Here is a 13,770-nt window from a genome sequence, read left to right as displayed (position 1 = left end):
AAGCTCTCTCCTTCAACGGCAGGGAAAATGAAGAAAAGATGATTTATATTTAGCATCAACCAACAAGGAATGAATTACATAGTCTGGGTAAACAAATAAGCATGGGAGTAGCTGGCTTGTTATGGCGCTTACTACCCCCGAATCAATTAAGCCTGATACTTCACTTTCAATGCACATCCAGCATAGCTCTCTCCTTCAATGGCAGGGAAAATGAAGAAAAGATTATTTATATTCAGCATCAACCAACAAGGAATGAATTACATAGTCTGGGTAAACAGATAAGCATAGGAGTAGCTGGCTTGTTATGGCGCTTACTACCCCCGAATCAATTAAGCCTGATACTTCACTTGCAATGCACATCCAATATAGCTCTCTGCTTCAATGGCAGAGAGAATGAAGAAAAGATGATTTATATCAGCATCAACCAACAAGGAATGAATTACATAGTCTGGGTAAACAAATAAGCATGGGTGTAGCTTGCTTGTTACAGTGGCTACTACCCCGAATCAATTAAACATGATACTTGACTTGGAATAAGTATCCAGCGCAGCTCACTGCTTCAGCAACAGAGGGAATTAAGTAAAGAGGATTTTTATTCAGACAACCAACAATGGCTGAATTGCACATGCAGGGTAAACAAACGGGAGTAGCTTGCTTATTGCGGCGGTTACTGCCCCAAACCAATTAGCTGGATGCTTCACTTGGATGCAGCTCCAGCACTGCTGTCTGCGTCGATGGTGGGGGTGGAAGGGAATTGGAACCAAACAGTTACCAATAAGGGCCCTGACCTCAGCGGTCAGAGTAACAGATTATGGAAACAGATGGGTGTGAAAGCTTGCTGGGCAGACTGGATGGGCCGTTTGGTCTTCTTCTGCCGTCACTTCTATATATGTATAAAGCCTCCTGGAAGGACAGGGGCAACTACAAGAATGTGCCATATGGAACCAGATTTTCTGGGCGGGTGCCAGTTTGCCAGAATTAAGGGCAGGGAAGGGCTCACTGCACCCGGGAGCAGAGGAAGCACAGCAACCCTGTGAATCACCTGGCTGGGGGTGCATCATCCAGTCTGGAGATTTCCAGATGCCCTGCAGGCTGTGGGGGGGATCACCCACATCTGACATATTGGTGACAGTGAGTGGGAAGAGCAAACGAAAAGAGAATGACTATAAGAAAAGAGAAAGAAAACCGGGTGAATGATGCGGGAGTGAGTGTGGCTTATGTGCAAGGGAACTCATGGTGGAGCTTTACAGAGTGGCCACATGGAAGTGCCTCAGAGTGGCCAGAGGGAGTCGATGTAAATTGAAAAGGTGCAGAGGAGTCAGAAGCTGCTGTGGTAAAAATTGGAAAAGAGGTGAAGCCTTTAGCAAGGAGAGATGAAGGAATACAGGTTATAGAACAAGGGAAAGAGACACCACAACAGAAGAACCCTGAGGGAGAACATCTTGACCTACTAAATTCACATCAACTATTAGGCAAATGAGACCAATACAGGCACTTCCTGTGAGCAGAGCTGAATAATCGTTACATTTTTCTTTTTATATACCACATACATTTTCAAATTCCCACACATTATGTAATTAGTAAGGGACACAGGAAGGCCCTGTCAGTAAGAATTACCTGGCGTTGGTGGGATCGGTGTTGTAGAAGTGGGAGTGCTTGTAGTTGTCGATGTACTTGTGGTTGGGGATGTAGTAGGCTCTGTGTATAGGAAACAGAATATTTCATAATGGTATAAATTCATCTGTTTTCAAGCTGTTAAATCATTTTTAGTACTTAATTTCCTTTGGTGAGCATTTCAGAAATTGTAAGTTTTTTGTTACTATTCATTAGATTTCTCTTGAAAAATGTTGAATCTGCTCTAGGTAACACTGAGGCTCAACAGGCAGATGAAAAAATGCACCGAGAACAATTCTGTTGGATGAGGTAGAATATAAGCTCAATCAATGAAATAAAAAACTGGATAAATAAATAAATAATCTGTGCATTAAGAAACTGCGCACTGGATTTCAGTGCACAGTTTTAACACAGTCATTAAAAATGTTTTAGCTCCCGAAGCAGTAAGCTTCTACTATGCTAATACATCAGGTGTTCAAAAAATCACATTGACAGAAAAAAGTGCATTCAGCATAGGCTAAAGCCTCGGCTTTCTCTCATGGCCAAGGCTCTGATGGCAGCAGCAGTTTACATGTTACATAAGAACATAGGACTTTCCAAACTGGGTCAGACCAAGGGTCCATCAAGCCCAGCATCCTGTTTCCAACAGTGGCCAAGCCAGGTCACAAGTGCCTGGCAGGATCCCAAGGGGTAGACAGGTTCCAAGCTGTTTATCCCAAGAATAAACAGGGGATTTCTGCAACTCCACATTAAAAATGGTTTTACGGACTTTTCCTCCAGGAACTTGTCCAAACATTTTTTTAAACGCAGCTACACTAAGGGGTAGATTTTAAAAGGAGCAGACGCTGCCTGGCACGCGCACATATACGCCTGATTTTATAACATATACGCACAGGCGCACGCATGTTATAAAATCCGGGGTCGGCGCGCACAAGGTGGCGCACACTAGTGCACCTTGCGCATGCCGAGCCACACTGGCTTCCTCTGTTCCCTCCCAGGCTGCTTCGAAATTGGAGCGGCCTGAGAGGGAACTTCCCTTCTGCCTAGCCTGACCTTCCCACCCCTTCCCCTAACCTTCCCCCCCCCCCCTAGCCCTACTCTAACCCCCCTGATCTTTATTTTACCTTTCGTGCACGCTGGCCAATTGCCAGCAGGCGAACTCTGACACAGCAGCAAATTGGCCGCTGTGCCAGGAGCCTCTGACCCTGCCCCCGCCCCCCAGACTGCTCCAGAGCACCCACGTCCCGCCCCTTTTTTTTCAAGCCCGGGACTTACACCCGTCCCAGGGCTTTACACGCGCCGCCGGGCCTTTAGAAAATACGCCTGGCGTGTGTAACCCCCCCCCCACGCACGTAAATCCATGAGGATGAACGCACGTAGGTCTTTGAAAATCTGCCCCTGATAGTGTACTTACAACCAGAGGAGTACTTACAACCAGATAGCCAAATAAATCCATACTTATCTAGCTATCTGGCTATAGTTAGCTGCTGCCACTTAGCCAGAAAAGTCAGGATTTGGAAAATCCTCTCTTTTGTTTTCTCCTGCCCATCTGATTTCAAATGCCAGCACAGCAACGCTGGAAACTTTACTCCAGCTCTGACCAGGTTAGGGTCAGTGCAATTCTCTGCACCGGGGAGAGCTCTTTAATTTGCATGGGATTTCCATGCAAGGGCACCCAGCAGTACTCATATTCTGGAAAGCACATTTTGTGAGTGTAACACTTCTTGTTGCATTGGCATTAAGGTTTACGCTCACAAAATGAGCGTTCAGTTGAGGGTAGGTAAAGCTGTACATTCAGCTGGACGCACGTTTCTGCATCAAACTGCGAGGGTGCACATGTTGCTCTCAGGGTTCACACAGAGATTTTGTTTCAAGATAACCAAAATATGCAAATTAACTGGGCTCTTAGATGCAAATGTATGCAGATGAGATTCGCTGTGGATATGTGAAAACGAGAATTCTTTGTGGAGCCCTGGGATTGGAGGTGAGTACCCTGACATAGACTCTTTCAAGTCAGTTTCTTGGTGCCTCTGCATTTTGAAATGAGGAAAGGCCTAGATCTTAGACTCCCTCTTAATGTAAGACCAACTCCTGCTGAGCCTCCAGGAGATTTTCTCCTGCCGGGGGTTTGTATGTCACTAAAGAGGGAACTCTGAGATGCTGCTCTGTAATAATATGCAGAAAATGAACTTTTAAAGTTATAGGGAGCTGACAAATACATATTTATAAAATCTTACTAGCAGGCCATTTCAACATATTTCTCAAATTTGCTTTCTTATAGGTCCTGTTTTATATTAAAAAAATTGTAACCTTTTAATAATGGTCAAGTATGAAATGCAAGTAATTCCTGCTATGCTGTTTGTATTTTTTTTTTGTTTGTTTCTATCGTGCAAGTAAGAGGTAGCACAACCAATGAATGATGTCAGGTACTTATTGAAGAGGAAAAGCCTGGTTACATCAGAGAACAATGCATGCAGTCACTGCTGGCATGATTATGGAAATTGAAACCTCTTCCTTTAACATTCTGGATCACCAAAAGTGATTGGAAAGAGACTTCTCCAGACAAACCACAGAATTTGAAAATCCCACTGCTTTGATTGCCCCCTGACTTAGCCGGTTAAGTGCAGACCCAAACTTATCTGGAAAAACGTATTCAGTTAACTTACATAGCCGGGTATTCATAAAAACATAGAAACGTGATGGTAGAAAAAGACCGCATGGCCAAGATATTCAGCGCCATAACCTTTCCACTGAATATCAGGGCCAAGTTAGCCATCTGGTGAACTTTGCCAACTGGCCAGTGGCTGAATATTGACCCCATAATGTCTACTAAAAAGTGCTTCAGGATTCCCAACTGACTTTGGAATTTAAAAGAAGTGTCATGCAGTTCCATGTTGTAGTTCTATGATATGACCTAGAAAACATGGTGAGGATTGAATACAAAATGAAAGGATTTACGAAAGCGAAAGAAGCAAGTTTATGATCCATAAAATTATTGATAACCCATATTAATGAACATTACCACATATGGTGTCCTTCTTCCAATCGCCCAGATGTACTCCTGCTGCCTCACAGGCAGCAGCATAGGATGCGAGGGCAACGCAGAGCTGTTCATAGCTCCCCCCAGTGGCACATTGGTCATAGACGCAACTCTCAAAGTACGCATCTGGTGGGATAAGTGAATGGCAGGGTCTAAAGGGGCCATTGCTCGTGGAGAGGACTCTACAGTGCTCTTCAGCCGCTTGCTGCAGGGCTGGTGGGCAGGGTGTGGGAACAATTGTTGAATTGCAACTGGAGAAAAATCAGATATGTTTATAGATGAACTCATGTGACGAATATACTGGTAAGACAGAATATGAAATGTAACAAGATTTACAAGATGACAATTCTGAATTCACCACAGGAAAAATTTTAAATTAATGAACATACAACATTAGCATAGACGGTTAACACACTTTACAGAATGACCAAAAGCTATCATACAAAGTTGTGTTTCTTATGTAGATTTTGAACAGAATAATTAGTTCTAGTAACTTGGATAAGTTTATCTTTAAATAGCAAGTTTCTTTAAGAACTATAATGGAAAAATCATAGTTATTCTGGATATCCATAACATCTGTTTTTTTCTTCTGGGGAAAATAGTATGTGTTAGAAATGGAGAGGAATTCTGCTACTACAATTCTAACCATTACAATCATGAATGTGTTCAGTAATTTATTTAGTGCTGTATTGCACAATATTATCTTTAAATAGGAGGATTTTCCAGTGGTGTTTGTAAGTAAAGCCTTAATAAAATCAATGAAATGCCAGGCTACTTACGGCCATTCATCATCAGGAACCCTCCAGCTGTTTCCAAACTCATTGAAATCTGGAACAACCACTCCATCCGGTTTCATGAAGTCATCCTGTTGGTTGTTAGTGTAGGTACCACACAGACCACACAGTGCCCCTTTATAGTGCTCCTTTACTGTGATAAAGAGCTCATGGTCACCATCAAATTGAAGCTGAAGGCCAAAGCTTGTGGTGATGATCGCATGGGTTTTCCTACGTGAGATTTCTACTCCAGCTGTTGGAGTGGCCAATTCGGTGGTCATCAATTCATCATTAACCTGATGGTAATCAAAAGGAAGGAGATGAACCATGAGCTAGCTACTTCGTATCTTGAATTTTATACTGCTAGTCTCTAATATAATAGCTTGATAATGGTCAAAACTACTCATTATGTTTACACATTATGGAAATTAAGGATGAGTTCTATTTTCAGGCACTGTGCAGCCCAGTTAGATAGCCAGATAAACGTATTTGGCTAACTAGCAGGTTATATTCAGCAGCTAACTCGGGGCTGCCCTGAAATGCCTCTTGCCCACCTCTGAAAGCCTCCCTTCCTATCTGGCTAAATTCTAGCCAGGTAATTAGTTACCCGGCTACAGTTTGGCTGGATAAGGGCTAAATAATATAAAGCCATTTAGATGGATAATTATTACGATATCCATCTAAATGATTTTTAATATCAACCTCGATGAATGCATATTTTGAACTTTTAGTTTTAAATCCTTTGAGGGTTTCATATTACTTGGTGGCAGTGCACCTGTGTCAGTTTGCAAAAAGAAAAATCTAGAAACCACTTTGGTGAGAAGCGATAATATGAATTCTGCCACATAGTGCTACTTACGTAGACGAGATTGCGCTTTCTGAGTGCGATATGAATGCCGTTCACAGTAAGCGCTACGGAATTAAGGGCTGTCCAGCTTGGGTTGCCTCTGTGCTCATTTCGTGTGGTAACACTAAAGCTGACCGATGTGTTCCCACATGTCTCAGCCACTGTGTAGTTGCAGGAACCCTGGAAGTGGTGAAGTTTCCCATCAAACGTTATATAATGTGGGTCACCATAGATGTGGCACGTAGCAGTGCTTGCCGGGTGGCATCCCAAGAGACCATTTTGAACCTTACAGATTTCATCTGGCCCACAAGTTATTGTAGCACATTCCACATGGTTATTGCCTTTACACTGGCAGCTGCTCTCACAGTTCCCTTCCATGAAGCGCTCTCCTTTCTGCAAGAAAGATATAAAGACCAAAATATCCTCATGCAATCCAACATCTACAAAACTAAGCTAAGTCTGATGTAGGAAACTCCTCTCACTTACAGCATAGTATGTGTCCTTGTACCAGCATCCACAGTCGGCCACAGAAACACAAGATCCTCCACTGAGCACGTATCCATCGTCACATTCACAGCCTTCAACACAAGGCTTACTGCAGTTTTCAGGGGCGGAAGGGTCAATGCACGTCGCAGGACAGGCAGTCATACAAGCATTGTAGTGCTCATTGACTTGGCAGGGTATTGCTAAAATAAAAAATAGCTCTTATTTATTAAATGTAGGACATTAAAGGTACAATATAATATAAATCAACATTGGGGGAGCATGGTGATAAATACAGTCTAAGATCATGGTACATCTATGTAGTGTTCCTTTGTATTTAATAGTTACGAAGATGAAATTATTAAATACTTTTGCAATATGTTGCACTGTACCTGTAGACTAGAGTAATGCATGCACAGCTAGTACTTCCAATAGGAACCTAAACACTAATTTATGAATGTGCTAATCGTGGTTGTAATATTCATTTAAATGAAAGCTAAAATTGTACCACACATTCAATAAGATTTACATTCAGAATAAATGCTTTCCCGTAAACTAAATACCTGTCGACCACAATGTTATTTTCAAATTCTATGTGGGATGTGAGGAAAACACTGAAGCTCAGCTATAAAAATTGATTTTACAATCAATTCTCAAGAACAGTAAGCAAACTCCTATTAGACCTGATTGTCAAAGCCTTTTATATGGAAAATGCCATAAATGGCTGTTATTAAATAGCGCAGGGCTCAGTTCCTATAAGAATATGCACAGGACCCGATCTTGCACACACTTTTATGCAGAGGGGTGAGAGGCATTCTAGAGGTGGATTGAGGAGGAGTTGGGACCTTTGCTTTTATCTTTTATATAGTATGCATGTAAGTTAACCTGCACAAGGTACGACCTCGAGAGTGCAGGCATCAGTTTCTGTGCATTCTAGGCCATTACGTGGGAAGTTTTAAAGAAAATTTATGTGCATAAGTATGATTGGAAAATTTGGGTTAAAGTCTATTTATTTTATTTATTTATTTATTTATTTTTTATATACCGGAAGTTCCTGTATAAAATACATATCACTCCGGTTTACAGGTAACAGAAATAACTACCGCCGTGTGGCGGTTTACAAGGCCTATGCATACAAAGTCTATGCATAAAGGGGTAGATTTTCAAACCGCGCGATTTGGCGTACTTTTGCTGGCGCATCAGGCGCAAGCAAAAGTATGCGGGTTTTTAGTAGATACGCGCATAGCCGCGCGTATCTGCTAAAATCCTGTATCGGCACGCGCAAGGCTATCAATTCCGTATAGCCGGCGCGCGCCGAGCCGCGCAGCCTACCCCCGTTCCCTCCGAGGCCGCTCCGAAATTGGAGCGGCCTCGGAGGGAACTTTCTTTTGCCCTCCCACCTTCCCCTCCCTTACCCACCCGCCCGGCCCTGTCTAAACCCCCCCCTTACCTTTGTCGGGGGATTTACGCCTCCCGGAGGGAGACGTAAATCCCCGCGCGCCAGCGGGCCTCCTGCGCGCCGGGCCGCGACCTGGGGGCGGGTACGGAGGGCGCGGCCACGCCCCCGGACCACCCCGGGCCGTAGCCACGCCCCCGGGCCCGCCCCCGGAACGCTCTCGACACGCCCCGAAAATGCCGCGCGGTTCGGGCCCGCCCCCCTCAGAAAACCCCGGGACTTACACGAGTCCCGGGGCTCTGTGCGCGCCGGTAGGCCTATGTAAAATAGGCTTACCGGCGCACAGGGCCCTGCTCGCCTAAATCCGCCCGGATTTGGGCGGATTTAGGCGAGCAGGGCTCTTAAAATCCGCCCCAAAGGGTACATGCAGACTTTACGCCAACACTCAGCGTTATAAAATTATTCTTCCATCTCTAAGTAACATAAGCAAGCAAACTAATCTGAACACGTTGTTAGAATTGACTGAAAAATGTTCTCACTAAACACAGGCTTCATCCTTTATGTTAGATATTCAGGGGAAAATTCTTTGTAAAGGGGTGGATAACACTGGTCCTTGAGAGCCACAAACAGGCCAGGTATTCAAGATATGCACAATGAATATGCATGAGATACATTTGTATTTACTGCTTCCATTGTATGCAAAACTATCTCATGCATATTCATTGTGAATATCCTGAAAACCAGGCCTGTTTGGGAATCTCGAGGACTGCAGTTGGCCACCCCTGGCTTAGTATATAGCAGGCATTATGAATTTATTTTTACATAGGATTTACGCGCATAGGTGGGGTTACGCGTGCCGGGCCTATTTTACAAAGGCCTGGCGACGTGCGTAAAGCCCCGGGACGCGTCTAAGTCCTGGGGCTTTGAAAAAGAGGCAGGGAGGGGCGGGGCCATCTGGGGGTGGGGTAGGGCAGGGCCAGACGCCTTTGGCACAGCAGCCATTTGCCGCAGTGTCGGAGGATCGTGAGCCTGCAGGCCGCCGGCACTCACAACCTGCACCTGCCCAGAGGCAGGAAAAAGAGGTAAAATAAAAGTTGGGGGGGTTAGTATAGGGCTAGGGGGCAGGAGGGTTACGGGAAGGGGAAGGGAGGTTAGGTTAGGGGGTTAGGAACTTCCCTCCCAGGCCGCTCCGATTTCGGAGCGGCCTGGGAGGGAACGGGTGAAGGCCACAGGCGTTCATGCGCGCAGGGTGCAAAATTGTGCACCCCCTTGCATGCGCCGACCCCTGATTTTATAACATGCGTGCACCTGCATGAGCATGTTATAAAATTGGGCGTCATTGTATACATGCACATGGACGCCCATGTGCAATTTCTTAAAATCTACCCCTATGTATGCAGTGTAGATTACTCCTGAATACTCACCGCAGAAAGTATTGTTTCGCCAGGTGGGAATAGTGACTCCTTCTCGCTGACAGGCATCAGCATAGACTTCCAAAGCTTTACACAAAACCTGGTTCCCAGCGCAGTGCTCCATGACGCAGCTAGTGAAGAAGCTCTCTGGGTTGATCACCGAATGACAGACACTGCAAGGTGCATCTTTGCTTGTTAAGAGTCCACAGTAAAGATCACTTTTGTAGAGCTCTTCATCGCATGGAGGGCCAGTTGGTGGTGGTGTTGGTGTTGGAACTACACATGAGGGATCATTGTTGTCTGTTCTCCAGCTATTTCCCAGTTCATTTGAATTCTTAGCCTGCTGTCCATTGGGCATCATGAAATCATCCTGTCTCCGATTATTGAAGTTACCACACATGCCACAGGTCAGGTTGAAATAGGTAGTAGGGACCTTCACTTCCACAGAATGATCAGTGTCATAGGAAACACTCAGTCTGAAATCAGTCTCCAAAACAACGTATCGGCCACTTCTGGTTATTTTAAGAGAGCCACCTACCAGTGTTATCGGCAGGGTTGTCCATATTTCATTGACCTATGAAAAAGAGAGGTAAGGATCAGAAAAAGTAAACATGGGTCATTCTCATGGCTCAGTGGCAGTGCCCCGCATGTTATGCAGAGGACCTGTGTTTGATTCCTGATTTCATCAGGTCTTCCATTACCCAAGTAAGCCAGGGCTAGGGAATCTTTGGAGGTGGTGTTCAGAGCCTCACTGAGTTTGGAGCTATTTAGATGATTACAAAGCTTGGTGGGAAGACATGGAAGACTGTGTGCTGAACTGACTATGTGAACTTGCATGGTCATCTAACCTCGACTGTAGAAAATGAAAGGCAACAAAAACTGACATATCTGTGCAGACAGGATGGGTTAATTTATCTTTATCTGCCATCTTTTATGAGGTAGATTTTCTACCAAGCCAGAAGCACCTATGACCACAGACTAAATCTTAGCCAGTAATTTTATGAATGATTTCAGCCACAACACTATGCCTAAATTTAGCCAGTAAAGATTTTCATGAAAAAGTTTGGAATATGTCTCCTCTCTAGGCATACAACACATACAATCTAAATCAGTTTAAATCAGGACTTCTATATTAAATTATTGTACGACTATTCTCCAATGTTCCTTCCCCAAGGCCCAGTTCATAGCACTGTGTGCTCGGGCCTGAATTTGTTGTCTGATGGGGATGGTAGGGCTTGTGCAAATCACAAAGTAATGCATCTGAATCAAAGGAAGAAGGGAAGGCAGCTGCTAGCACTGTCGTGTCCCCTGCTAACCCTACAGTGGCACCAGGGAGGAGATCTCCCTTCAGCCTTTGGAGCTGGCAAGAGTACCGACGTGCCATCTGGAGTTGAAGGGTGGGAGGGGTTCAAACAATTACAGAAAATGGGAAGAAAATGTCCTAAAAATGTAACGTAACTCTATCACACTCACCTTAACACGAGATGACTCCAACCTAATAATCTCAATTTTGTGATCGTAGACCTCAATTAAAACCTTTTGAACATAGGACACTTTTAAATTTCCACGATTTTCATTTTTGGCTTCAATGTTGAAGTACGGCAGAGAAGTGGAGTTAGTGCAAAGTTTGGCCAGGGTGTAGGTGCAGGTGCCCATGAAGTAATGAGTCTCTTTGTCAAATGTGTTGTAGTAAGGATCATTGTGCACGCGGCAGATCCCGTAAGTGTAGGGGTAGCAGCCAGGGACTCCGTTGGAAATTCCACAGAACTCGTCTTTTGGACATGTGCCATCAATGCACTTAAGTTTACTTCCTGGTGAGAGGCAGCTGCATTTTTCTGAGCAGGTGTCATCGGTCCAGAAGGCAGATCTCACAGGGTAGTGAATACCGTCTTCCCAGCATCCGCACTGGTTGTTGGGAACACATTTGTCATTGTAGAGTGCAAATCCTTTGTCACAGACACAGCCTTCAACACACGGCAGGCGGCAAGAGGAAGGGGCACTTGGATTCACACAGGTAGCAGGGCAGGCCGAGCCACACAGTTCATAGTGACTGTGGGGGGAACAGTCGATTGCTGTGAAATAAAAAACATTTATCAGTGTCCAAACTCATATTGAAATATTCTTGTTAAATCAGTTCGAATGGATTAACTCCAATTAAATCATAGTTCTAGAATAAAATCCATGATTCAGTGTTTGACACTGATTGGATCTACTCCATGTTTTTTCTCTGCAAATAAAGCAGAGAAACGGAGTCTGCTAATCCTCATCACATCAGCACCTACTGTCTCTCCCACGGGTAATGTTTAATTCCTGTAGTGATCCAAACACAGAACATTTCTATTACAGAGCTAGCTCATGGTAATTCTACAATCTACCTAATAAAGCTTAAATTAGTCATGAGTAATAAGCAAAATGTTATCACGAGAGTAAATATTTCTTTACGTACGACAGAATGTTGCATTCCTCCAGGGCTCTAGACTCACGCCTTGTGCTTGACAAGCGTCGGCATAAGACTGCAGACTCCTGCACAGCGAGTTAGGATCCATCTGCAATTCGCACAAGTCATAAATGCAGTTTGTGATGTAAATCTCCGGGTGTAACACAGAATGGCACCGTTTAAAGGGCCCATTTCCGTCAGAGATGATTCCACAGAAGCTGCTGCTTTCCAGGATTTGTTTCTCCTCTTCAGTACAGTTCGGCTCATGATCATAGCCAGGAGAGCAGCTGCAAGAAAAGAAAAGAAACAGCTGGAATCATTTTAATATTCTGCGTAGTGAAATCTAATAAGAACTTTCCTTCTAAGGATGGAAACCCTTCTAGGAAGTACTGGAAAGTTTTGCTGTAAATTACAGGGATTTATTTACATCACTTTCTCACAGAATTTCTCTAGGACTTCTTCATATCAAGGCCAGGATCACTCCTTCTGTGCCCTCACTGTTGGGGTGTCTCATTTGCCTGAATGAATTTGGTAATTTTAATTTCCGTGTATCCGTAATGAGGGGAAGATTAAGAATACTTCTATAAATCTGCTAGATGAAGAAATGTCCAATTAAAGTAAACACACAAAGTAATCCATGGCAAAGAACAACACAGGCAAGTAAAAGGCTAATGGTAAAAACTACTGTGGACTTTGCAGTTTTATTGTAGCTGCAAAATTGCTCCGTTGATAAGAAACTCTGGAAAACTCCTGGCTAAAGAAAATGTTTTTCGTTAATATTTTAAAATGTATTGTCCTGTGCATTTAATCTTGTGCTCAGGGTATTCTCCTCAGAGGAACCTTTCGCTTTACTTCTGTGGCTTTCTCTTCTAATAGGAAGAAGTTTGGGACTATTTTATGCTAATGTACGATTTACTGCAAAAAGCAATGTACCTTGTGTCATTGTGAACCTGCCAGCTGTTACCAAGGCTGACAGAGTCTGTTTCTAGTTCTCCATCTGGATTTAGGAAGTCATCGAGTTTATTCCCGTTGTAATTCCCACACATTCCACAAACTCTGCCTTGGTACTTGCTGGGAAGAGTCACTTCTACTCTGTGATTGCCATCAAATCTCACGTTCAGTCCAAAGTTTGTGGTCAGCAGAACGTACTGTCCACTCAGGAAGACCTGATAACCTGGTAAGGAGCTTATTGGTAACATTTCTGATTGTCCATTAAGCTGTAGATAGAAAGGATGGGTCAGAATAATTAGTTTGTGATAAATCACATTTACAATTCCTTCCCATTATTTCATTCTCATCATTGTTTATTTCATGCTTTTCCATTAATAACAGCTACACCAATAGCTTTCACCACATCCTCTGCCAACAAATTCCATACTTTAATAATAATGCATTGAGTAGAAAAATATTTTCTCTTATTAGTTTTAAATGTATCACTTAGTACCTTCATTGCGTGACCCCAGTCTTTGTACTTTTTGAAATAGTGATAAAACTTTATTCGTTCTATTCCACTCATTATTTTATAGACCTCTGTCATATCTCTCCTTAGCAGACTCATCTCCAAGCTGAAGAGACTTAATCTCTTTAGCCTTTTTTCATAGGGGAATCAATCCATCCCCTTTATCATCTTGGTCTCCCTTCTCTGTACCTTTTCTAATCCTGCTATATCTTTCTTGAGATGTGGTGACCAGAACTGTGCACAATACTCAAGATGAGGTAGCACCATAGAGAGATACAGAGGCATTATGATATTCTCTGTTTTATTCTC

At 43.6% G+C, this 13,770-nt stretch overlaps 1 protein-coding gene across 1 annotated transcript in view; it reads right to left on the bottom strand.

Annotated features, from left to right (window-relative positions):
- Positions 1-13,770, bottom strand: part of LOC115099616 (IgGFc-binding protein-like) — a 277,960-nt gene that overhangs the window by 155,490 nt on the left and 108,700 nt on the right. The window contains exons 25-32 of the mRNA XM_029617348.1: positions 12,936-13,219; positions 12,012-12,289; positions 11,039-11,637; positions 9,578-10,139; positions 6,761-6,960; positions 6,287-6,667; positions 5,434-5,723; positions 4,637-4,905 (exon numbers count right to left, since the gene is read on the bottom strand). Of these exons, the coding sequence (XP_029473208.1) occupies positions 4,637-4,905; positions 5,434-5,723; positions 6,287-6,667; positions 6,761-6,960; positions 9,578-10,139; positions 11,039-11,637; positions 12,012-12,289; positions 12,936-13,219 (2,863 nt within the window). The remainder of the gene's footprint in view (positions 1-4,636; positions 4,906-5,433; positions 5,724-6,286; positions 6,668-6,760; positions 6,961-9,577; positions 10,140-11,038; positions 11,638-12,011; positions 12,290-12,935; positions 13,220-13,770) is intronic.

The sequence above is a fragment of the Rhinatrema bivittatum genome, chromosome 9 (genome assembly GCF_901001135.1).
Source record: "Rhinatrema bivittatum chromosome 9, aRhiBiv1.1, whole genome shotgun sequence".
NCBI classification, from domain to species: Eukaryota; Metazoa; Chordata; class Amphibia; order Gymnophiona; family Rhinatrematidae; genus Rhinatrema; species Rhinatrema bivittatum.
This window is presented reverse-complemented; position numbering and strand designations above follow the sequence as displayed.